This window comes from Aythya ferina, assembly GCF_964211825.1.
Source record: "Aythya ferina genome assembly, chromosome: 38".
NCBI classification, from domain to species: Eukaryota; Metazoa; Chordata; class Aves; order Anseriformes; family Anatidae; genus Aythya; species Aythya ferina.
Window position 1 is genome coordinate 435,779 of NC_140335.1, and position 21,144 is coordinate 456,922.

Below are 21,144 nucleotides of genomic sequence, written 5' to 3' on the forward strand. Positions count from 1 at the left end.
CGCCCCCAGCTCTCTTTGGGGCCGCCCCCAACTCTTTGGGGCCGCCCCCAACTCCTTTAGGGCCGTCCCCAACTCTTTTGGGGCCGCCCCCAGCTCTCTTTGGGGCCGCCCCCAGCTCCTTTAGGGCCGCCCCCAACTCCTTTTAGGGCCGCCCCCAACTCCTTTTAGGGCCGCCCCCAACTCCTTTGGGGCCGCCCCCAACTCCTTTGGGGCCGCCCCCAGCTCTCTTTGGGGCCGCCCCCAGCTCCTTTAGGGCCGCCCCCAGCTCCTTTTAGGGCCATCCCCAGCTCCTTTAGGGCCGCCCCCGGTTCCTTTTAGGGCCGCCCCCACAGGTCCTGGGGCTGGGGGTGGGGGGGGGGGCACCCCTACAACTGCTCCGCTCCCATCCCAACACCGCCCCCGCCGGCTCCTGGGGAACAAGACCAGGACCGGAACCGGGACCGGGACCGGGACGGGACGGGGAGGGAGTCCAACAAGTCCCAGTCGGCGCCCCCCGATTTGAGGAGAAGCCCCCCCACAGGGGGGTGTGCGGTGGGCAGGGGGTGGGCGCAGGGGGAGAGGGGGGGGGGGGGGAGACGCGCTCAGAGCTTGAGCTCGTTGGCCACCTTGGAGGCAATGTTCTTGAAGGCCATGGAGGTGCCGGCGATGCGCTTGAAGCGGACGCCGTTGAGCGAGAGGCGCGGCAGCTTGCACACCTCCATCTCCCACTGCACGAAGGAATCGTGGCCGGGGGCGCCGTGGGCGCAGAGCAGCACGAAACGCTCCTGCAGCTCGCAGCGGCAGCTGTTGGCGTCCAGCACCTTGCGGATCTCCCGCATCATCTCGCCCGGCTCCAAGGCGCTCGTCGTCTTCATGCTCCACGTGAAGCGCAGCGAGCGCGGTTTGGCCTCGCGACCGCCGCCCCCGCCGCTGACGCTGCCCACGACGCCGCCGCCGCCGCCGCCACCGCCGAGGTCCTCGCGATCTTTGTCCACGCCCACCGGCGGTCTGCGGGGGATAAGGGGGAGATGGGGGTTACTGGGGGTTGCTGGGGGTTACTGGGAAAGGGAAGGGATGGGGGTTACTGGGAGGGAAGCAGGAGAGGGGGTTACTGGGGGTTTACTGGGAGGGGAGGGGGTTACTGGGAGGGGAATGGGAGAGGGGAGGGGGTTACTGGGAGAGGAATGGGAGAGGGGAGGGGGTTACTGGGATTACTGGGCAGGAAGCTGCTGGGAAGGGAATGGGAAAGGGCAGGGGGGTTACTGGGGGGTTACTGGGAGGGGAATGGGAGAGGGGAGGGTGTTACTGGGGGGGGGGGAACGGCTGGGGGGGGTTACTGGGGGGACAGGACCCCCGGGGAGAGCACTGGGGTGCTGCAGGGGATGGGGGGGGGGGGACCACAACCCCACAGCCACCACGGGGATGGGGTGGGGGGGTCCCTGCGGGTGTCACAGCCCCCCCCACCCCCCCCCACGTGTGCCAGCCCCCCCCCCACGCTCACCGCAGCGTCTCCACGCGCTCCTTGCTCTCGGGCTCGTGCGGGTTCCTCGAGAAACAGAAGGGGCAGAGGTCAGCGGGGGGGGGCGGGCAATGGGCACGGGGGGGGGGGGGCACGCAGCCCCCCTGTAACCCCCCCACGGCGAAACCCAGGCGGACAGACAGCACGGGGACAGGGGGACAGGGGGACACGGGGACAGGCAGCCAGCGGGGGGGGGGGGCCATGCGGGGGCCGTGCAGCGCCGAGGGTTTTTTTTTTTTTTAAGGGGGGGGGGTCTGGGAAAGGGGGCAGGGGGATAAAGGGGGGGGGGGCCGGGGGGGGGGGGGGCTGCGGCGCCTACCTTCTGGCAAACCTGAAAGACAGATTTCTACAAAGACAAACAGAAGAGAAGGGCGGCGTTGGGAGGGGGGGGGCACAGGGCGGCGCAGCCCCCTCCCCCCCCCCCCAGGACCCTTGGATGTGGGGGGGGGCCGGGTGTGTGTCTGCTGCCCCCCCTCGCCCCCCCCCCCCTTTAAACCATGGGACCCCCAAGCGGGGATGGGCTCGGAGGGAGGATCCTGGGGAGGGGGGAGAAGCAGGAGCCCCCCCCCCCAAATAATGCTGGCCCTCCCCCCCCCCCCAAGCCCTGCGGCGCTTGCACTGGTGGCAGCACACAGAGGGGGGGGGGCACGGGACAATGGGGTGAGGGGGGGGGACAAAGGACACTGAGGGGACAGGGAGAGCCCCAAGAGGGCGGGGGGGGGCAGGAAGGGACATGGGGGGGCACCTGAGGAGCCCTGGGGGGGGGGCACAGAAGGGGGACATAGAAGGGGATGGGGGGGCCCCAAAAGGGATGAGGGGTGTGGGGGGGGGCACAGAAGGAAGTGGAAGAGCCCCAAAAGGGACAAGGGGCGGGGGGGGGGGGGGGCAACACAGAAGGGGGACACAGAAGGGGATGGGGGGTGGGGGGGGGCAAAGGGACAAAGGGGGGGGGGGGGGGACACGGAGGATCCCGAGGCAGCGCTGTGGGGCCACACAGGAGGAGGCAGACACCCCGATTTTGGGGCTGGGGAGGGGGAAAAATAATAAAAAATAAATAAATAATTTTAAAAAATAAAATAAAAAATAAATAAAATAAATAAAAAATAAATTAAAAAAAATAAAAAAGATAAATAAAAAAATAAAATAAATAAAAAAATAAAAAATAAAAATAATAAAAAATAAATAAAAAAATAAAGAGGCTTTTTTTTTTGGGGGGGGGGGGGGGCAGAAAGGGACAAAGGGTGGAAAGGGTGGGGTGGGTCATAGCAGGGGGGGGGACACAAAAGGGGGGACACGGAGGATCCCGAGGCAGCGCTGTGGGGCCACACAGGAGGACGCAGACACCCTGATTTTGGGGCTGGGGAGGGGGAAAAAATTAAAATAAATTAAAAAAAAAAAGAGGAAAATAAATAAAAATAATAAAAAGGGTGTTTTTTATTTTTTTTCGGGGGGGGGGGGCTCACCTGCGGACGAACTTGGAGGTGAACTTGCTGAAGAGGCTGGCAGAGGGGCCGCGGCGACCCTGGCTGGCGCCCGAGGGGGAGGCCGGGGGGGGGGGCACGGCGTAGGGCAGGGGGGGCTGGTCCCGAGCCTGCCGCAGTTGCCCGGCGTGGAAGGTGCTGCGGCTCGACACCCCCCGGGGGAAACTGGGCCTCTCGCACAGCCCCTGGCTGATGTTGTGAGCCGACGGCGACGCCACCGGCACCCGCGCCGGGGCCGCGCTGTTTTTGGGGGAAAAAAGGGAAAAAAAAAAAAAAAAGGAAAAAAAAAATAAAGGGGGGGGGGATGGGGGGGGTGGTAGGACCAAGTTAGTTGAGGTGGTGGAAGCTGGAGATGGTTCAGGTGGGTTCTTTGGGGGCGTGGGGGGTGAGCCGGGGCACCCAAGGGAGATGCCAGGGTCCACCCCATCACCATGGGGGCTGCAGGGTGAGCTGGGGCACCCAAGGGACCTGGGGCACCCAAGGGGCCTGCCAGGGTCCACCCATCACCATGGGGGCTGCAGGGTGAGCCGGGGCACCCAAGGGACCTGCTGGGGTCTCCAGGGTGACCTGGGGCACCCAAGGGACCTACCAGGGTCCACCCATCACTCTGGGGACTGCAGGGTGACCCGGGGCACCGAAGGGACCTGCTGGGATCCCCCTGCCACCCACTATCGCCCTGGGGACTGCAGGGTAAGCCGGGGCACCCAAGGGACCTACTGGGGTCTCCAGGGTGACCTGGGGCACCCGAGGGACCTGGGGCACCCGAGGGACCTGCTGGGGTCTCCAGGGTGACGTGGGGCACCCAAGGGAGCTACTGGGGTCACCCCCATCACCCTGGGGACTGTAGGGTGATCCAGGGCACCTAAGGGGCCTGTGGCACCCAAGGGACCTACTGGGGACCCCCATCACCCTGGGGACTGCAGAGTGACCTGGGGCACCCAAGGGACCTGCTGGGGTCTTCCCCCATCACCCACTATCACCCTGGGGACTGCAGGGTGACCCAGGGCACCTAAAGGGCCTGTGGCACCCAAGGGACCTGCTGGGGTCCCCCCACCACCCGCCACTGCCCCAGGGTGACCAATGCCACCCTAGGGACCCACCAGCACCCTGTGGGACCAGTGTGGGACCCTAGGGGTGGGTGGGGGTTGCTGGCACCCCATGAGAGCACCCAAGGGACCTGCAGATGGCCACCGGCACCCCAATGGCACCCAAGGGACATGCAGAGGGTCACCAGCACCCAAATGGCACCCAGGGGACATGCAGGGGGTCACCCAATGGCACCCAAGGGACCTGCCAGCACCCAGGGGACATGCAAGGGGTCACCCAATGGCACCCAAGGGACCTCTCGGTGTCCCTCGTCACCCCCCACCACCCTGAGGACCCAGTGGGGGCCACCGGGTGCCCCCCACCACCCCACAACACCCTGGGGGGGGGAGGGGGGGGGACACCCACCAGGGTCACCCCCACCCCACATCACCCCTCCCCAGCACCCTGGGGTGCCCCCACAGGACCCCGAATCTCCCCCATCCCCAGCTGGGAGGGGCGGGGGGAGGCAAGGGGACCCCCCCCAACTTTTCTCCCACCCCCCAGGCGTGGGCCCCGCGCTGAATTGGGGGGGGGCGCGGCCTTGCCTGGGTCGGGGCCCCTCGCAGTTGGCATCGGTGGGGGCCGCGGCGGGTTTCGGGTGCTGCCGGGGCCGTGGGGGGGCCCCCGGAGCCGGGGGGGCGGCGGGCGAGGGTCTGCAGCCCGGGGCGGGCAGGCTAAGGAGAGAAAAGCAGGGGGGGCAGGCGGGGGGGGGGGTTAGGGGGGCGGTTAGGGGGTGCGGGGGGCGGTTAGAAGGCAGTTAGGGGGTGCGGGGGGTGCTGGGGGGGGGATTTGGGGTGCTGGGGGGGGGATTTGGGGTGCTGGGGGGGGGATTTTTGGGGGGCCCCCACCTGTCTTTGCCGTTCTGCAGCGAGCTCTGGCCCAGGCTGGCGCGGTCGAGCAGGGGGGAGTTCCGGCTGCGCGTGGTGCCGGTGGAGAGGACGCTGTTCTGTGGGGTGGGGGGGATGTTTTTTTGGGGGGGGGGCACAGGGGCAGGAGCCCCACGGCCACCCCAAAATCAGGGGGGGGTCAGGGGAGGTCCTGGTACCCCCCGAGGTTGGCTCGGGGAGGGGGGTCAGGTGGCCAAAATAGCTCAAAATGGAGGGAAAGGGGGCTGTGGGACCCCAAAATGATCCCAAAATAGGGGAAAGGGGTGTTCTGGAACCCCAAAATCACCCTAAAATGACCCCAAAAAAGAGGAAAGGGTTTTGACACCCCAAAACAGAGGAAAGGGGTGTTGTGACACCCCAAAATGACCCCAAACAGGGGAAACGGGGCTTCTGGCACCCCAAAATGACCCCAAAATAGAGGAAAGGGGTGTTCTGCCACCCCAAAATCACCCTAAAATAGAAAAAACGGGTGCTCTGGCACCCTAAAACGACCCCAAAATAGAGGAAAGGGGTGTTGACACCCCAAAACTACCCCAAAATAGGGGAAAGAGGTGTTCTGGCATCCCAAAACGACCCCAAAATAGAGGAAAGGGGTGTTCTGGCACCCCAAAATGACCCCAAACAGGGGAAACGGGTCTTCTGGCACCCAAAAACCACCCCAAAAATGGAGGAAATAGATGTCCTGGCACCCCAAACCCACCCAAAACAGGGGATTTAGGCACCCCAGGTCCCCAAACCCACCCCAAAACGCAGGTGCCAGACCCCCTGGCTCCCCAAACTCCCCCCAAAACGCAGGTGCCAGACCCCCCAGCTCCCCAAAATCACCCTAAAACGCAGGTGACGAGCCCCCCCAGTCCCCAAAATCACCCCAAAATGCAGGTGACGAGCCCCCCAGTCCCCAAAATCCACCCCAAAACGCAGGTGCCAGGCCCCCAGCCCCCCAAACCCACCCCAAATCCCCACGTACCGTGCTCCCCAGCCCCCCCACGACCCCCCCAGGACCCCCCCCCCCCCATCACCCCCGCCCCCCATACTGACCGTGGAGGGCGAGGGGGTGCCCTTGGCTCTCTCGAGGCCGGGCAGGGGGCTGGGGGGCACCTTGGCGGTGCTGCCCGCTCGCCGCCCCCCCTCCTCGTCCGCCCCCCGCTTGTTTTCGGCGTTGGCCGCCTGCGTCTTCTTCGAGTAGGACGACGAGGTGGGGATGGAGAGGCCGGCTGTGGGGGGAAAAAATTAAAAAAAAATTAAAAAAAATCAGCATCACACACCCAAAAACCCCTTCCTGCGCCCCCCAGGGATGTCCCCAAGCTGTGGGGGGGCTGTTTTTGTCGCCCCCCCCCACCCCGTAGGGCTTACCCTGGTCGCTGACGCGGCGTTTGGGGTTGGTGGAGACGCTGCGCTGCACCTTGTGGGCTGGGGAGGGGGCTGAGCTGTTGGCCAGGTCCGGGGCCGCCCGCGGCTTCAGCGCCAGGCTGTCGTCCAGCTGGGGGGGGGACATGGGGTCAGAGGGGACCGTGGGGACCGTGGGGGGCACGGGGGACAACAAGGGGGGGGTACAGAGGGGTAGGGTGGACGCCGGGGGGTGGAGCGCGTGTGGGGACGCAGCTGGGGGCACAAGGGGATGGGGATGTGGTGGCACAGGGGACAGGGACACGGTGGCACTGGGGACACGGTGACATGGCTGGGGGGGTCACAGGCACAGGGTGTGACATGGGGACACCCCCCGGGGAGGATGGTGACCCCCGTGTCCCCCCCATGTGTCCCTTCCTCTCCTCCCCGTCTGCCCCGCTTTGCGGCCCCGCTCCTCCCTGTTGTCCCGTCCCCCCCCAAGCTTTGTGTCCCCAATTCCGCCCCCCCCCCAACCCAAGCCGTGTCCCCTCCTGTCCCCAAGTCACCTCCGAGCTCTTGTGGTCCAGCAGCAGGTAGGTGGCCATCACCTCGTTGTACTTCTGCCCCACCAGCGACTCCTGGATCTCCTCCCGCGTGTACCCCATGGACACCATCAGCTCTGGGGACAGCCAGGGGGCAGTGAGGGGACCTGGGGGGCGCTTTGGGGACACCCCCAAATCCTCAAATCCCCCCCCCCTCGAGGCCCCACCTGTCCTCCGGGGGTCTTTGTAGTCTGGCACGGGCTCCATGTAGGGTTTCAGCTCGTCGTCCTCGTGGCCCACGTTCATCCAGCGGTCTTTCATGATTTGCTGTGGGGGGGTGACAAAAAAGGGGGGGTCAGAGGTTTTTAGGGTGACATTTGGGGTCCCACGGGGCAGCCTGAGGTCTCTGGGGGTGATGTTTGGGGTCTCTGAGGTACGCAGGGACGTTTGGGGAGGGTGAGGGATGCTCCAGGGGCGCCCCGAGGGTGTCCAGAGCTTTTTGGGGTGCCCCAGGTGTACATTGGGGGTGCCCAGAACCATGCTGGGGGGGCCTGGGGGGGGTTTTGGGGTATTCAGGAGCAAGCTGGGGTTGTCTAGGGGTGCCCTAGGAGCACACTGGGGCTCTCTGGGGGTCTTTGGGGTGTCCAGGAGCACTCTGGGGGTGTCTGGGGGGGTCTTTGGGGTGTCCAGGAGCACTCTGGGGGTGTCTGGGGGGTCTTTGGGGTGCCCAGAACCATTCTGGGGGTGCCTGGGGGGTCTTTGGGGTGCCCAGCAACATGCTGGGGGTGCCTGGGGGGGTCTTTGGGGTGCCCAGAACCATGCTGGGGGTGTCTGGGGGGTCTTTGGGGTGCCCAGAACCATGCTGGGGGTGTCTGGGGGGGGTCTTTGGGGTGCCCAGAACCATGCTGGGGGTGTCTGGGGGGTCTTTGGGGTGCCCAGAACCATGCTGGGGGTGTCTGGGGGCTCTTTGGGGTGCCCAGAACCATGCTGGGGGTGTCTGGGGGCTCTTTGGGGTGCCCAGAACCATGCTGGGGGTGTCTGGGGGCTCTTTGGGGTGCCCAGAACCATGCTGGGGGTGTCTGGGGGGTCTTTGGGGTGCCCAGAACCATGCTGGGGGTGTCTGGGGGGGTCTTTGGGGTGCCCAGAACCATGCTGGGGGTGTCTGGGGGGGGTCTTTGGGGTGCCCAGGAGCACTCTGGGGGTGTCTGAGGTTACCCCAGGAGCACACTGGGGGTACCCAGAACCATTCTGGGGGTGTCTGGGGGGTCTTTGGGGTGTCCACGAGCACTCTGGGGGTGTCTGGGGGGGTCTTTGGGGTGCCCAGAACCATGCTGGGGGTGTCTGGGGGGTCTTTGGGGTGTCCAGGAACACTCTGGGGGTGTCTGGGGGGTCTTTGGGGTGTCCAGAACCATGCTGGGAGTGTCTGGGGGGTTTTTGGGGTGTCTAAGGTTGCCCCAGGAGCACACTGGGGGTACCCAGAACCATTCTGGGGGTGTCTGGGGGGTCTTTGGGGTGCCCAGGAACACTCTGGGGGTGTCTGGAGGTACCCTAAGAGCACGCTGGGGGTGCCCAGAACCATTCTGGGGGTGTCTGGGGGGTCTTTGGGGTGCCCAGCAACACGCTGGGGGTGCCTGGGGTTGCTCAGGACAACGCGGGGGGGGTCTCCGGGGGGGTGCCCACCCCCAAATCACCTCCAGGGTGCCCCGCTTGGTGGGGTTGAGGATGAGGAACTTCTTCAGCAGGTTCTCGCAGTCGGTCGACATGTAGAAGGGGATGCGGTACTTGCCCCGCAGCACCCGCTCCCTCAGCTCCTGGGGAGGGGGGCAAAACCCGTCAGGAAACTGGGGGGGACACAAAACCATCCGGAGAAGCCCCCCCAAGGATTTGGGGGGGTCGTTACCTTGAGGTTCTGCCCGTCGAAGGGCAGGGAGCCGCTGACCAGGGTGTAGAGGATGACGCCCAGGCTCCAGACGTCGACTTCGGGGCCGTCGTATTTTTTGCCCTGGAAAAGTTCGGGGGCGGCGTAGGGGGGGGAGCCGCAGAAGGTGTCGAGCTTGTTCCCGAAGGTGAATTCGTTGCTGAAGCCAAAATCGGCGATTTTGATGTTCATGTCGGCGTCCAGCAGCAGGTTCTCGGCCTGCGGAGGGGAGACGGGGTCAGCGCCGCGGGGGGGGGGGGGGAAATAATGGGGTTGGGGGCTGCTGGGGGGGGGGTTGGGGCATCTGAACGCAGCCCTGGGGGTCCTAAACGTGGCCCTGGGGGTCCCAGATGTGATCCTGGGGGTCCCAGACATGATGCTGGGGGTCCTAAATGTGGCCCTGGGGGTCCTAAACGTGGCCCTGGGGGTCCTAAACGTGGCCCCGGGGGTCCCAGACGTGGCCCCGGGGGTCCCAGACGTGGCCCCGGGGGTCCCAGACGTGGCCCCGGGGGTCCCAGACGTGGCCCCGGGGGTCCCAGACGTGGCCCCGGGGGTCCCTGGGTGTTTCTGGGGGGGGTCCCCAAGGGTCCTGGGGGTCCTAAACGTGGCCCTGGGGGTCCCAGACATGGCCCTGGGGGTCCTAAACGTGGCCCTGGGGGGTCCCTGGGTGTTTTCAGGGGGGCTGGGGGTCCCTGGGTGCCGTCACAGGGGTCTCGGGGGGGTCCCCAAAGGACCTGGGGGTGTCTGGGTGCCGCCCTGGTGTCCCTGGGTGTTTCTGGGGGTGTCCCCAAGGGTCCTGGGGGTCCTAAACGTGGCCCTGGGGGTCCCAGACGTAATCCTGGGGGTCCTAAACGTGGCCCTGGGGGTCCCAGACATGGCCCTGGGGGTCCCTGGGTGTTTTCAGGGGGTCTGGGGGTCCCTGGGTGCTGTCACAGGGGTCTCGGGGGGGTCCCCAAAGGACCTGGGGGTGTCTGGGTGCCGCCCTGGGGTCCCTGGGTGTTTCTGGGGGGGTCCCCAAGGGTCCTGGGGGTCCTAAACGTGGCCCTGGGGGTCCCAAACATGGCCCTGGGGGGTCCCTGGGTGTTTTCAGGGGGTCTGGGGGTCCCTGGGTGCTGTCACAGGGGTCTCGGGGGGGTCCCCAAAGGACCTGTGGGTGTCTGGGTGCCGCCCTGGGGTCCCTGGGTGTTTCTGGGGGGGGTCCCCAAGGGTCCTGGGGGGGTCCCTGAGGTCCCTGGGGGTGTCTGGGTGCTGACCCAGGGACCCCCAATGCTTCTGGGGCACCCAGGGGTGTCCCCAAAGGACCTGGGGGCGTCCACGTGCCCCCCCCGGGGGTCCCCAGGTGCCACCCTGGGGCTGGGGACAGGCAGGGGTCTGTCACCATGACCTTGAAGGGGGGGGTCAGAAGGGTTGTGGGGACACCCGAGGAACACCACAGGGTGCTGGGGGTGCTCCCGGGGGTCCCAGGTGACAAGAAGCCCCCCCCCCACCCCACACACAGCCCCCCCCCGGGGCTCCTCACCTTCAGGTCTCTATGTACAATGAACTTCTGGTGACAGTACTGCACGGCAGACACTATCTGCAGGAGAGGGGGGGGTGTCACGGGGGGGTCCCCAAAGGTCCCCAGGGGGTGCGTGGCCCCCCCCCGGGGGTCCTTAGGGGGTGTCCTTCCCCCCCCCGCCCCCCCCACCTGTCGAAATTTGGCCCGGGCCTCCTTCTCCTTCATGCGGCCGTGGGCCACCAGGTAGTCGAAGACCTCGCCTGGGGGGAGAGGGAGGGGGGTGAGATGTGGCCTTGTCCCCGTCCCTTGTCCCTGTCCCTTGTCCCTGTCCCCGTCCCTGACCCTGTCCCCAGCCCCCTGTCCCTATTCTTGTCCCCTGCTCTGTCCCTGTCCCAGTCCTCGTCCCCCATCCCCTTGTCTGAGCCCCCTGCCCTGTCCCCGTCCCCCACCCTCATCCCCTGCCCTGTCCCCTGTCCCCATCCTTGTCCCCGTGTCCCCATCCCCATCCTTGTCCCCTTGTCCCCCAGCCCTGTCCCTGTGTCCCCATCCCCATCCTTGTCCCCGTGTCCCCCTGCCCTGTCCCCATCCCTGTCCCCATGTCCCCATCCCCATCCTTGTCCCCTTGTCCCCCTGCCCCGTCCCCATGTCCCCATCCCCATCCCTGTCCCCTTGTTCCCCAGCCCTGTCCCTGTGTCCCCATCCCCATCCTTGTCCCCATGTCCCCAGCCCTGTCCCCGTGTCCCCATCCCCATCCTTGTCCCCTTGTCCCCAAACCCTGTCCCCTTGTCCCCAAACCCTGTCCCCTCGTCCCCATCCTTGTCCCCCTGCCCCGTCCCCGTGTCCCCATCCCCATCCTTGTCCCCCTGCCTTGTCCCCTTGTCCCTCTGCCCTGTCCCCAGCCCCGTCCCCAACCCCATCCTTGTCCCCGTGTCCCCCTGCCCTGTCCCCAGCCCTGTCCCCGTGTCCCCAAACCCCGTCCCCGTGTCCCCAAACCCCGTCTCACCCCCGCTGGCGTACTCCATGACGAGGTAGAGCGTCTTCTCCGTCTCGATCACCTCAAAAAGCTTCACTGCAAGAGGCCGAGCGGGGCTGGGGGGGGCAACCGGGACCCCCCCACGCTGCTACAGCCCCCCCACCCCATCCCCAAAAAGAGGGGGGACGCACAAAGCCCCCCTTCAGGTCACCAAGGTGGGGGGGGGGCTCACCTATGTTGGGGTGGTTCAGGACCTTCATTATTCGCACTTCCCGAAAGAGCTGCGGGGAAAGGGGGGGGGGGGGGTCAAACACCGCTTTTTTTGCGTCCCCCCCAGCCCCAAATGACAATTTGGGGTGGGGGGGGGGACACACGGTGGTGGCTGAGGGTGGGGGAGCTCACCTTCTGTAGGCTGGAGGAGTTGAGCTGCGTCTTGTCGATGATTTTCACGGCCACCTTTGGGGACGGGGGGAGAAGGGTGAGGGACGGGGTTGGCCCCCCCCCCCCGGGATTGTCCCCAAGGATGTCCCCACCCCGTGGTGGCACCCAGATGGGGAGCCCCGGGGTGTCCCCACGCCACGGTGGGGCTCGCAGGGGGAGGACAAGAGCCTGGCCCCATGGGATGAGCACCAGGAACCCGTCCCCAGGGTGGTGGCACCCATAGGGTGAGCACCAGGAGCTTGTCCCCATGGTGGCACCCATGGGGCGAGCACCAGGAGCTTGTCCCCAGGGTGGTGGCACCCATGGGGTGAGCACCAGGAGCTTGTCCCCAGGGTGGTGGCACCCATGGGGTGAGCACCAGGAGCCTGTCCCCATGGTGGCACCCATGGGGTGAGCACCAGGAGCTTGTCCCCATGGTGGTGGCACCCATAGGGTGAGCACCAGAGACCTGTCCCCACAGTGCCAGCACCCCTAGGACAAGCCCCAAGACCCCGTCCCCATGGTGCCACCCTCGGGGTGAGCACCCAGAGCCCGTCCCCATTGTGGTGCCACCCTTGGGGTGAGCACCAGGACGCCGTTCCCATGGTGCCACCCTTGGGACTTGCTCCCAGACCCCGTCCCGTGCCCGGTGGCGGTGTCACCCTTGGGGTGAGCCCCAGGACCCCGTCCCCATGGTGGTGGCACCCTCGGGACTCGCTCCCTGACCCCGTCCCGTGCCCGGTGGCGGTGTCACCCTTGGGGTGAGCACCCAGAGCCTGTCCCCATGGGGTATCACCCCCCGGGAGAGCTCCAGGAGCCTGTCCCCATTGTGGTGACACCCCCCGGGAGAGCACCCAGAGCCCGTCCCCATTGTGGTGACACCCTTGGGGAGAGCACCCAGAGCCTGTCCCCATGGGGTGTCACCCCCCAGCTGAGCCCCAGGACCCCGTCCCCATGGTGCCACCCTTGGGACTCGCTCCCAGACCCCATCCCGTGCCCGGTGCCGGTGTCACCCTTGGGGTGAGCACCCAGAGCCTGTCCCCGTGGGGTGTCACCCCCTGGGAGAGCACCAGGGACCTGTCCCCATGGGGTCACCCTTGGGGTGAGCACCCAGACCGCGTCCCCATGGTGCCACCCTTGGGACTCGCTCCCAGACCCCATCCCGTGCCCGGTGGCGGTGTCACCCTTGGGGTGAGCACCCAGAGCCCGTCCCCATTGTGGTGACACCCTTGGGGAGAGCACCCAGAGCCTGTCCCCATGGGGTGTCACCCCCCAGGTGAGCCCCAGGACCCCGTCCCCATGGTGCCACCCTTGGGACTCGCTCCCAGACCCCGTCCCGTGCCCGGTGCCGGTGTCACCCTTGGGGTGAGCACCCAGAGCCTGTCCCCACGGTGTCACCCATGTGGCAAACGCCAAGACCCTGTCCCCACAGTGGTGTCACCCTTGGGGTGAGCACCCAGAGCCCACCCCGTACCCGTCCCCACGGCGTTGCCACCCTTGGGACTCGCTCCCAGACCCCATCCCGTGCCCGGTGCCGGTGTCACCCTTGGGGTGAGCACCCAGAGCACGTCCCCATTGTGGTGACACCCTTGGGGTGAGCCCCAGGACCCCGTCCCCATGGTGCCACCCTCGGGGCTCGCACCCAGAGCCCGTCCCCATGGGGTCACCCTTGGGGTGAGCACCCAGAGCCTGTCCCCGTGGGGTGTCACCCCCTGGGAGAGCACCAGGGACCTGTCCCCATGGGGTCACCCTTGGGGTGAGCACCCAGAGCCCGTCCCCATGGTGGTGCCACCCTTGGGGTGAGCCCCAGGACCCCGTCCCCATGGTGGTGGCACCCTCGGGACTCGCTCCCCGACCCCGTCCCGTGCCCGGTGCCGGTGTCACCCTTGGGGTGAGCACCCAGAGCCTGTCCCCATGGGGTGTCACCCCCTGGGAGAGCACCAAGACCCCGTCCCCATGGTGCCACCCTCGGGGCTCGCACCCAGAGCCCGTCCCCATTGTGGTGCCACCCTTGGGGTGAGCCCCAGGACCCCGTCCCCATGGAGTCACCCTTGGGGTGAGCCCCAGGACCCCGTCCCCATGGTGCCACCCTTGGGACTCGCTCCCAGACCCCGTCCCGTGCCCGGTGGCGGTGTCACCCACCTCCTTGCCGGTCAGGACGTGGCGGGCCAGCTTGACCTTGGCGAAGTTGCCCTTGCCGATGGTTTTCAGCAGCCGGTAGTTGCCCACGTGGGGCTGCTCGTCGCCGGCGGGGGGGGGTCCCGAACCGCGCCCCCGCAGCATGGTGGGCTTCCCGCCGCCCTTCCCGTCCGCGTGGCCCAGCGCCGGCTGCGGGGAGGCCAAAATTTGGGGTGGGGGGGGGGGGGTGGGGAAGAGGAGAGGGGCTGGCTGCCCCCCAACCCCTTCGTTTTTGATTATTTTGGGGAGGGGGGGGGACGGGGAGCAAAGTCCGGGTGCGCCGAGCCGCGCCGCGCCCCGGGCGGGTCGGGAGCCGCCCCCGATACCTGACGCAAGCGCCGCGGTTTCGGGCTCCCCGGGGGGGTGGCGGAGAAGGGGACGAGGGGGGGGGCACGGTTCCGGTGGAAAGGAGACGGTTGTGCCCCCCCCCGGGGGGATGGGGACGGAGGGCACGACCCCATTAGGGTGCCCCCACCCCGATTTGCGCCAAGGGTTGGGGTGGGAAGGGGCCGGGCGCAGCCGGAAACGGGGATCCGGGGCCAAAATGGGGGGGTAAAAAATAGAGGGGGGGGGGAAAAAAATCAGGGAGTTTGGGTGCCAAGGGGCTTGTTGGATCAGGAAGCTCAGATTCCAAGTGTTTGGCCCCAAATCCGTGAGCCCAAAGTCTTGGTGTTTGGCCCCAAATTTCTGAGCCCGAGCTCCTGCGTTCAGGTCCAAAGCCATGAGCCAAAAACGCCAAGTTCAGCCCCAAATCTTTGAGCCCCAACCCCCACATTCAGCCCCAAATCTCTAAGCACAAACCCCTCACGTTGAGCCCTAAATCTCTGACCCCAAACGCCACGCATTCAGCCCCAAATCTGCGATCCCAAACCCCCACATTCAGCCCCAAATCTGCGATCCCAAACCCCCGTGGTCTGACCCCAAATCCACGAGCCCAAACTCCACACATTCAACCCCAGATCTCCGAGCCCAAACCCCCGTGGTTTCACCCCAAATCCACGAGCCCAAACTCCGCACGTTCAACCCCAAATCTCCGAACCCAAACCTGACACATTCGGCCCCAAATCCGAGCCCAAACCTGACACATTCAGCCCCAAATCTCCAAACCCAAACCTGACACATTCGGCCCCAAATCCGAGCCCAAACCTGACACATTCAGCCCCAAATCCGAACCCAAACCCCACAAATTCAACCCCAAATCTCCCAGCCTAAGATCCTCCCCCCCCCCCCCAGCTTAGGGGCAGCGTTTTGGGGGGCCGCGCCCCCCCCCCCAGCTTACAAAAAGGGCACCCACGGAGGGGAAAGGCTCCTAATTAACGCTCGGGTGGTTAATTAGGAAGGGGGGGGGCCCCTCCCCAGGAGGAAGCCGCCGGCGGAAGCTTTCGTTTCTCACCCGCCGATGGCGCAACCGCCGCGGGGCGCTCCCATGGGTGGGGGGCTTCACACCCCCCCCCGACCCCAAAATGATAGGATTTGGGGTAAAACAACCCGTTTTCCTCCCCCTCCTTCTAAAACAGGCCTTCGTGCCGCCTCCCCCCCCTCGGGGATTAGTCGGGAAGGTGAAGAAAACGGCGGTTTTCTGCCAAAAAACTGCTGTGGCAACGGGGCGGAGAGGCGCCGCTCGCCATATGGTTGAACCGCCGGGGAGATTTGGGGGGGATTTGGGGGATTTTGGGCAACGGCGCCGCACCGGGACCCCTCAATAGGTGAGGGAGAAGGTGGCGGTGCCGTCCCGAGGAAGATTTGGGGTGAAAAGCAGCCAGAATGGTGAAAGCAGAGAGGGTTCACGGCGATTTCGCTGGCTGCAAGAGGAGGGCGCGCTCCAGCGGGGCGGAAATACCCAAAAAGGGCTTTTTTTGCCCCGTTTTGGAAGGCTCTGTGCCGTGCCAGATGCCTGGCATTTCTCTCGCCCCTCTTATCAGAGTCCCCGGGCCCTGTTTTGGGTTGATTTGGGGGTTTTTTGGGGACGCTTCGACCCCAGGATGCTGGCCCTGAGGGGGGGAGGGCACCCTTGGGTGCTGCTTTTGGGGTGTTTGGGTCGGAGCCGGAGCCAAGCGGGACGGCGTTTTGGGGAGGGGGGTGTGGGGGAAAGACCCTAAAAGCACCAAAGCTGCCCCAAAATGGTCCTGGGGAACGGAAAAATGGCCCCAAGGAACCCAAAAATGGGAGCCAGTAACCCAAAAATGGGCTCCAAAGAACCAAAAAGGGCTCCAAATAACCCAAAAATGGGCCCCAAAGACTGAAAACGGCCCCAAAGAACCCGAAAATGGAGCCATGAACCCAGAAATGGGATCTGGGGAACCCCAAAATGGGCCCAAATAACCAAAAATGGCCCCAGCGGACCCCAAAATGGGCCTGGGGAACCCAAAAAGGGCCCCGAGGAACCCAAAAAGGGGGCTGGGGGACCCCAAACCAGCCCCCGAGGAGCTGAAAATGGCCCCAAGGAACCCAAAAATGGGCCCTGGTACCCAAAAAGGGGTTCCAAATAATTAAAAAGGGCTCCAAATAACCCAAAAATGGGCCCCGAAAACTGAAAACGGCCCCAAAGAACCCGAAAACGGAGCCATGAACCCAGAAATGGGATCTGGGGAACCCAAAAACGGGCCCAAATAACCAAAAATGGCCCCAGCGGACCCCAAAATGGGCCTGGGGAACCCAAAAAGGGCCCTGGGGACCCCAAAAAATGCCAGCACCGCGGGGGGGGGACGGGGTCGCGACCCCCCAAACGGGGGGAGCGGAGGCCCGGGGGGGAGAAATTGAGGAAAGAAAAGGGAAAAACGGGGAAAAGGGCGGGGAGGGCGAGGCGTGACGTCATCGGGGCAGGGCGTGACGTCACCGTGGCGGTGATGACGTCACCGAGGGGGGGTCCGAACCACCCCAAAAACACCCCCGAAAGCCCCCTCAGGGAGGCGACGACCCCAAAAGGAGCCCCCCCCGCGTGTGCCGGGCCTACCTGTGTGCCCGTCAAAAAACTCAATAAAAAAAGCCAAGAAACGGGCAAAAAGGGAGAAAACGGCCCAAAAGGGATGTCCCCACACGGGACGGGACCCCCCCCCCAAAACCAAACCCCCCCCCCCAAAATGTTTCCCTCCCTCGGTAGCTGAAGGGAGCCGGGGAAGGAGCCTCGGCTCGACGGCGCTTAAATGTCAGCCAAATTTAGGTATTTTCAACATTTTTTTCTGTGTTTTTTTTTTTTTTTTTTTAAAAAAAAGGGAAAAAAAAGAAAAAAAACACCACAGCAGATCAAAGCCACGTGACGCAGGAACGGGGGAAGACTCCCCGATTTTGGGGTTTTTGGGGGGGAAAAACAACGACGCCGAGGCGCCCGCGCGCGTTTTGGTGTGGAAAACGGGGAAAAAGGGAAAAATATATTAAAAATTGGAGGTTTGCAGCACCGGCGGACCCCAAAAGCTGAGATGTGAACCCAAAAGGCAGCGCCCCCCCCCCAACCCGCCCCCTCCCCAGCTCTCTGCCGGCAGCTGAACGAAGCCGTGAATAATCCCCCCCCCCCCCCCTTACATAACCCGCCGGAAAAAAGCAGAAATTCACCCAAAACGGTGAGCCCCCGGGGGCGGGGGGGGGGCCCTGCTGTGTGCCCCCCCCCACCCCCCCATAAAGCACCCAAGGGGGCCAGGGCAGCCCCCGCGGTGTCCCCCCGGGGGGGTTGGTTCAGGTCCTAATAGTGCCCCCCCCAAAAAAAAAAGGGGGGGAGAAAATAGGGGGGCACCCCCCAAATAAAAATAGGACCCCCCCCAAAAAAAAAAACAGGACCCCCCCCCAAAAAAAAGGACCCCCCCCACGAGGGGACATGGGGACAGCACCATGGGACGCAGCTGCTGAGCCCCCCCCCCCCAAAAAAACACCAGGGGGTGTCGTGCCCCCCCCCCAAATTGCTCCCAAGGTGGGGGGGCACCAAAGTGACCCCCCCACCAAAAAAAAGCATCTTCCAAAAAAGCAGAAACAGCCCCAAAACGAGGGTGTAAGCGCACCCCCCCCCCCCATCAGCCACCCCCTCACCCCATATGGGGGGGGCCCACACCGAAACTCAGCCTGCCCCCCCCCCCCCCAAAAAAGGGCCCCCATTTTGGGGTGGGGGGGGCTCCAAACAACCCCCCCCCCACCCCCATAATCCCCTCTCCCCCCTCCAGCTGGTTTTGGGGGGGGTCCGCAGCCCACCCCCGCGGGGAAGGGGGGTGGGCGCACGCCCCCACACGCAGCCACCGAGGTGGATTTTTTGGGGGGGGGGGGGGACAACGGCCCCCTCCCACGCACCTAAACCCCCCCCCCGAAGCCGTAGCCCCCCCCCCCCCAAAAGCCACAGTCCCCCCCCAAAAACCACAGCCCCCCCAAAAAGCCACAGCCCCCCCCCTTCCCCTACAGCCCCCCCCCCATTCCACCAAAGCTCATGGGGGGGGGGGCTCTGACCCTAAAATTAGGGGGGGGGGCAGCTCCTGTCACAGCCCCCCCACAGCTGAGCCCCAAAACCTCTCTTTTTTCCCCCAAAAGGTGAACCAGGACCCCCCCCAGCCCCCCCATTTTACCCCCAATAAAAGCCCCAGGACCCCCCCCCCCCAACCCCTTTTCCCCCCCCCCCCCAAAGGCCCCAGGACCCCCCCAGCCCCCCCTTTTCCCCCACTAAAGGGCTCAGGACCCCCCCAGGACCCCCTTTGCCCCCCTTTATTTGGCTCAGGACCCCCCCAGGCCCCCCCTTTTTGCCCCTTTAAATGGCTCAGGACCCCCCCAGCCCCCCCTTTTCCCCCTTTATTTGGCTCAGGACCCCCTCAGCCCCCCCATTTTCCCCCACTAAAAGGCTCAGGACCCTTTTAGCCCCCCCTTTTCCTCCACTAAAGGGCTCAGGACCCCCCCAGGACCCCCTTTCCCCCCCTTTATTTGGCTCAGGACCCCCTCAGCCCCCCCATTTTCCCCCACTAAAAGGCTCAGGACACTTTTAGCCCCCCCTTTTCCCCCACTAAAGGGCTCAGGACCCCCCCAGGACCCCCTTTTCCCCCCTTTATTTGGCTCAGGACCCCCCAGCCCCCCCCTTTTCCTCATATCCCTGGTTTTGGGATCCTCTCCGCTCCCTTTTTCCCTCACTAAATGGCTCAGGACCCCCCCCCAGCCCCCCCTTTTCCCCCACTAAAGGGCTCAGGACCCTTTTAGCCCCTTTTTCCCCCATTAGGGGGCTCAGGACCCCCCCTTTTACCTTACTGAAGGGTTCAGGACCCCCCTTTTTCCCTCACCCAATGGCTCAGGACCCCCCCAGGCCCCCCCCTTTTCCCCCACTAAAAGGCTCAGGACCCCCCCAGGCCCCCCCTTTCCCCCACTAAAGGGCTCAGGACCCTCTCAGCCCCCTTTTTCCCCTCACTAAAAGGCTCAGGACCCTTTTAGCCCCCTTTTTCCCTCATCCAAGGGCTCAGGACCCCCCCTTTTCCCTCACTAAAAGCCTCAGGACCCCCTCAGGCCCCTTTTTTCCCCTCACTGATGGTCTCGAGACCCTCTCAGCCCCCCTTTTTCCCTCACTGACGGTCTCAGGACCCCCCATTTTCCCTCCCTAAAAGGCTCAGGACCCTCTCAGCCCCCCTTTTTCCCTCATCCAACAGCTCAGGACCCTCTTTTCCCCTCACTGACGCTCTCAGGACCCCCCCAGGCCCCCCTTTTTCCCCCTTTAAATGGCTCAGGACCCTCTCAGCCCCCCTTTTTCCCTCATCCAAGGGCTCAGGACCCTCTCAGGCCCACCTTTTCCTCTCAGTGAAGGCCCAAGGACCCTCTCAGTCCCCTTTTTCCCTCACTGACGGTCTCAGGACCCCCTCAGCCCCCCTCTTTTCCCCTCTTTAAATGGCTCAGGACCCTCTCAGCCCCTTTTTTCCCCTCACTGACGGTTTCAGGACCCTCTCAGGCCCCCTTTTTCCCTCACCCAAGGGCTCAGGACCCCCCTTTTCCCTCACTAAAAGGCTTAGGACCCCCTCAGGCCCCCCTTTTCCTTCCTTTAAAGGGCTCAGGACCCTCTCAGCCCCCCTTTTTCCCTCATCCAACGGCTCAGGACCCCCTCAGGCCCCTCTTTTCCCCCATTTAAAAGGCTCAGGACCCTTTTAGCCCCCCTTTTTCCCTCACTAAAAGGCTCAGGACCCCCTCAGGCCTCTCTTTTCCCCTCACTGACGGCCTCAGGACCCTCTCAGCCCCCTTTTTCCCTCACTGACGGGCTCAGGACCCCCAATTTTCCCTCCCTAAACGGCTCAGGACCCCCTCAGCCCCCCTCACAGATCGACCCCTTCCCCTTTTACCCCCCCCCCAGCCCCCATTCCCGGCCCTACCTGCTCCGCGTCCCTCTCGTTGACGGTGGGCAGAGGGCTGCGGCCGCTGCTCGTCATGGCGGCCCCCCCCTTCCCCTGTCGGCTATCGCGATAGGGCGCTCCTATTGCGTGGGGGTAGGGGGGGGGGGGGGGGCGCGATAAGGAGCCCGGGCCGCTCTCAGGAGGCGGGGGAGGCCAAGCCACCGGCATGGGGGAGGCAGGGAGGGGTCCGGAGCAGGAGAAAAGGGGGGAGCGGGGGGCGCCTCCTCCGCCCGGCCCGGCCCGGCCGCCGCCGCCTCACGCCCGCGCCTCAGCGCCCAGCGGCTCCCAACATGGCCGCCGCCGCCGGCCCTCGGCCATTTCCGCCGCCGCGCCGGAAACACCCGACACGCCTCCCGCTCCCGCTTCGGCTCTTTCCGGACGCCGCCTCCGAGCCTTCGGGTTTTTCCGGCGGCTCTCCGGAGATGCCCGATGGCAAGGCTCGGGAGGAGACGGGGGGGGGGGCGGAAAGAGCCGAAGTCTCGCTCGGGTGTTTCCGTCGAAAGGGGCGAAAGAGACGAAGCCCCGAGCGGAGCCGGAAACACCCGAACGGCCCCGCTCGGATTTCGGGCGTTTTCCGAGCGCTGACGGAAACAGCCGAGCGGAGCCGAAGCTGCTGGTGGAGACCCCCTGGGGAAGGGGGGGGGGGGTTTGGGGAGGGTTTTTTTGGGGGAGGGGGGGGATTTGGGGGAAGGGGGAGGGTTTTTTGGGATGTTCCCCCCGATTTGGGGTTTCAGGAGGAGTTTGGGCCCCCCCGGCTGCTCCTGGAGGCTGTGGGAGGGGGGGTCCCGACCCCCTGAGCCCCCCTGGGACCCCCTGGGTGTGTTTTGGGGGGTACTGGGGGGGGGCACGGTCACGGGCCGGCGCTGAAGGGTGCAGAGCTCGAGATGGGGGCGGAGCCAGGGGGGAGAAAGCCACGCCCCCACCCTGGTGGGGGCGTGGCCTCGCACCTAAGCCACGCCCCCTTTTGGTCCAAAGGGGTGGGGCCAGCGCGGGGCGCGCGGGGGG

At 65.4% G+C, this 21,144-nt stretch overlaps 1 protein-coding gene and 1 long non-coding RNA gene across 8 annotated transcripts; both read right to left on the bottom strand.

Moving 5' to 3' along the window:
• Nucleotides 1-456: 456 nt before the first annotated feature.
• MARK2 (microtubule affinity regulating kinase 2) lies at nt 457-20,442 on the bottom strand. Of its 6 annotated transcripts, XM_084502372.1 has the most exons (19): nt 20,119-20,440; nt 13,772-13,957; nt 11,612-11,665; nt 11,442-11,490; nt 11,240-11,305; nt 10,426-10,496; nt 10,258-10,314; nt 8,721-8,957; nt 8,512-8,631; nt 7,048-7,147; nt 6,845-6,957; nt 6,306-6,432; nt 5,991-6,166; nt 4,914-5,011; nt 4,611-4,739; nt 2,962-3,219; nt 1,818-1,844; nt 1,481-1,525; nt 458-987 (listed from the first exon to the last, which is right to left on the bottom strand). In XM_084502372.1, exons 1-19 carry the CDS (start codon nt 20,305-20,307, stop codon nt 582-584), a joined length of 2,508 nt encoding a protein of 835 aa, XP_084358498.1. In that variant the 5' UTR covers nt 20,308-20,440; the 3' UTR covers nt 458-581. The 6 variants fall into 6 exon arrangements, with proteins under 6 accessions (XP_084358496.1, XP_084358497.1, XP_084358499.1 ...); XM_084502370.1 differs by having other exon boundaries at nt 457-987; nt 6,845-7,147; nt 20,119-20,442; XM_084502374.1 differs by lacking the exon at nt 4,611-4,739 and having other exon boundaries at nt 20,119-20,439.
• On the bottom strand, nt 3,309-4,387 carry LOC311426185. Of its 2 annotated transcripts, XR_014686613.1 has the most exons (4): nt 3,980-4,387; nt 3,889-3,908; nt 3,624-3,714; nt 3,309-3,564 (listed from the first exon to the last, which is right to left on the bottom strand). It is a non-coding gene; the product is annotated as an uncharacterized lncRNA (long non-coding RNA). The 2 variants fall into 2 exon arrangements; XR_014686614.1 differs by having other exon boundaries at nt 3,309-3,714.
• Nucleotides 20,443-21,144: the final 702 nt, after the last annotated feature.

Excerpts from the sequence above, each read along its gene's own strand:
- MARK2 (XM_084502370.1), bottom strand. The coding sequence starts at position 20,307 with ATGCCGGTGGCTTGGCCTCCCCCGCCTCCTGAGAGCGGCCCGGGCTCC. Across the intron at positions 8,632-8,720 it reads TCGACGGGCAGAACCTCAAG|GAGCTGAGGGAGCGGGTGCT; the intron begins GTAACGACCCCC and ends CCCCCTCCCCAG. Across the intron at positions 6,433-6,844 it reads TGGACCACAAGAGCTCGGAG|CTGGACGACAGCCTGGCGCT; the intron begins GTGACTTGGGGA and ends TCCCCCCCCCAG.